At 42.6% G+C, this 1,343-nt stretch overlaps 1 protein-coding gene across 1 annotated transcript; it reads left to right on the top strand.

The window, feature by feature from the left end:
• The first annotated feature begins 246 nt into the window (after positions 1-246).
• LOC133715647 (uncharacterized protein PAM68-like) lies at positions 247-1,141 on the top strand. Its single transcript, XM_062142242.1, has one exon. It carries the CDS (start codon positions 382-384, stop codon positions 919-921), a length of 540 nt encoding a protein of 179 aa, XP_061998226.1. The 5' UTR covers positions 247-381; the 3' UTR covers positions 922-1,141.
• The last annotated feature ends 202 nt before the right edge of the window (positions 1,142-1,343 follow it).

Genomic DNA, 1,343 nt, shown 5'->3' with positions numbered 1-1,343 from the left:
TATTTAAAACCTTGTGTAGAACCGCCCACACCCCTCTAGTGACTGCCGCCGCCACGACTCGCTGCAAGCGAACCTGCCGCCACGACTCGCTGCAAGCGCACCACTGCCGCCGCAAACTCAAGGACCAGTTGCACCACCGCGATGCCACACCGAGAAGACCCGGTGTCAAAAGGAAAATTTTAAATGCTGAAAAATCTTATAATTAAGAAGGGAACAAATTTTGTTAATCTAGCCTGGGCCTGCAGTAGGCTCATTATCTAAAAAAATATCTTACAAGAAAGAATGTCACCACCAGTCATTTTGGGATAAGGTTTATGGCAATAAGACCATACAACCATTTGATATGGTGTAATGGAAACTATAACTTAGCCTTGCTAAGCCATGAGAACTCTGATCTTTCAGTCACAACCATCTTTCCATCTTTCTCAGTCTTCTCCATGGAAGCCCAAAAGGCCAGCCCTCCACCCAACAAGTCTCCAAAACCTACCACTTCCCAAAAGAACACATCATATTCAGCCACATGCCAATGCAAAAGGGTTTGGTAATGACACACCAATCACCATGAAAGAAAAACCCACTAGTAAAAACCCTAAGAATGATGATGACGATGAGGAGATTCCGCAGGTCGTAACGGAGAGGATGCTGGTGAGGATTGTGGCGGCAGTCGGGCTGCCTCTGGCTACCGGCATAGCTTTTCTGAACGTTTTCGAATTCATTAAGGAGAAGCACTTGTGGGATGTGCCGGTTTGGCTTCCTTTCTTGACGACGTTGTTGACCTTTGGGACGTCAGCGCTTGGGATTGCGTATGGGGCTCTGTCTACGAGTTGGGATGCAGAGAAGAAGGGTTCCATTCTTGGTTTTGAAGAAGCTCAGAAGAATTGGGTTGATATGTGGAGGGAGGAAGATGAGGGTAGTTCATAGATGTTGCAACTTAATTTGGTTGTCATGAACGCATAATGATTAAGCATCTTCTACAGTACCATATACACTGACATAGTTTTCCCATAACATTGTTAGTTTTGTTTTTTTTTCCTTCTTTTTCTCTCTTATTGCTTTTGCAATTGATGCTAGTGTATATTCGGCACTTCTGCAGATTCCTTTAACAACTTGCCTTTTGGAATGTAGGCTTTATTTCTTGATATGTGCTACGCATCTCCCTATCTTTTGGGGGAAGCAAAAATGTTTACGCAACATCAAATTCATAAAATAAATCATTTCAATAAAAGTTAAACATGAGCCATCACCATTGCTATTTCAATAACTAATTTCTAAATCCGTTACCGGTAATGGACATACCACGTATACTCTAAAGTCAAATTCCTTTGTAGCACACTGCTTTATTT

Source organism: Rosa rugosa, chromosome 6, assembly GCF_958449725.1.
Source record: "Rosa rugosa chromosome 6, drRosRugo1.1, whole genome shotgun sequence".
NCBI classification, from domain to species: Eukaryota; Viridiplantae; Streptophyta; class Magnoliopsida; order Rosales; family Rosaceae; genus Rosa; species Rosa rugosa.
Note: the sequence above shows the minus strand (reverse complement) of the source record. Positions and strands in the feature narration are given on the sequence as shown.

Excerpts from the sequence above, each read along its gene's own strand:
- LOC133715647 (XM_062142242.1), top strand. The coding sequence starts at position 382 with ATGAGAACTCTGATCTTTCAGTCACAACCATCTTTCCATCTTTCTCAG.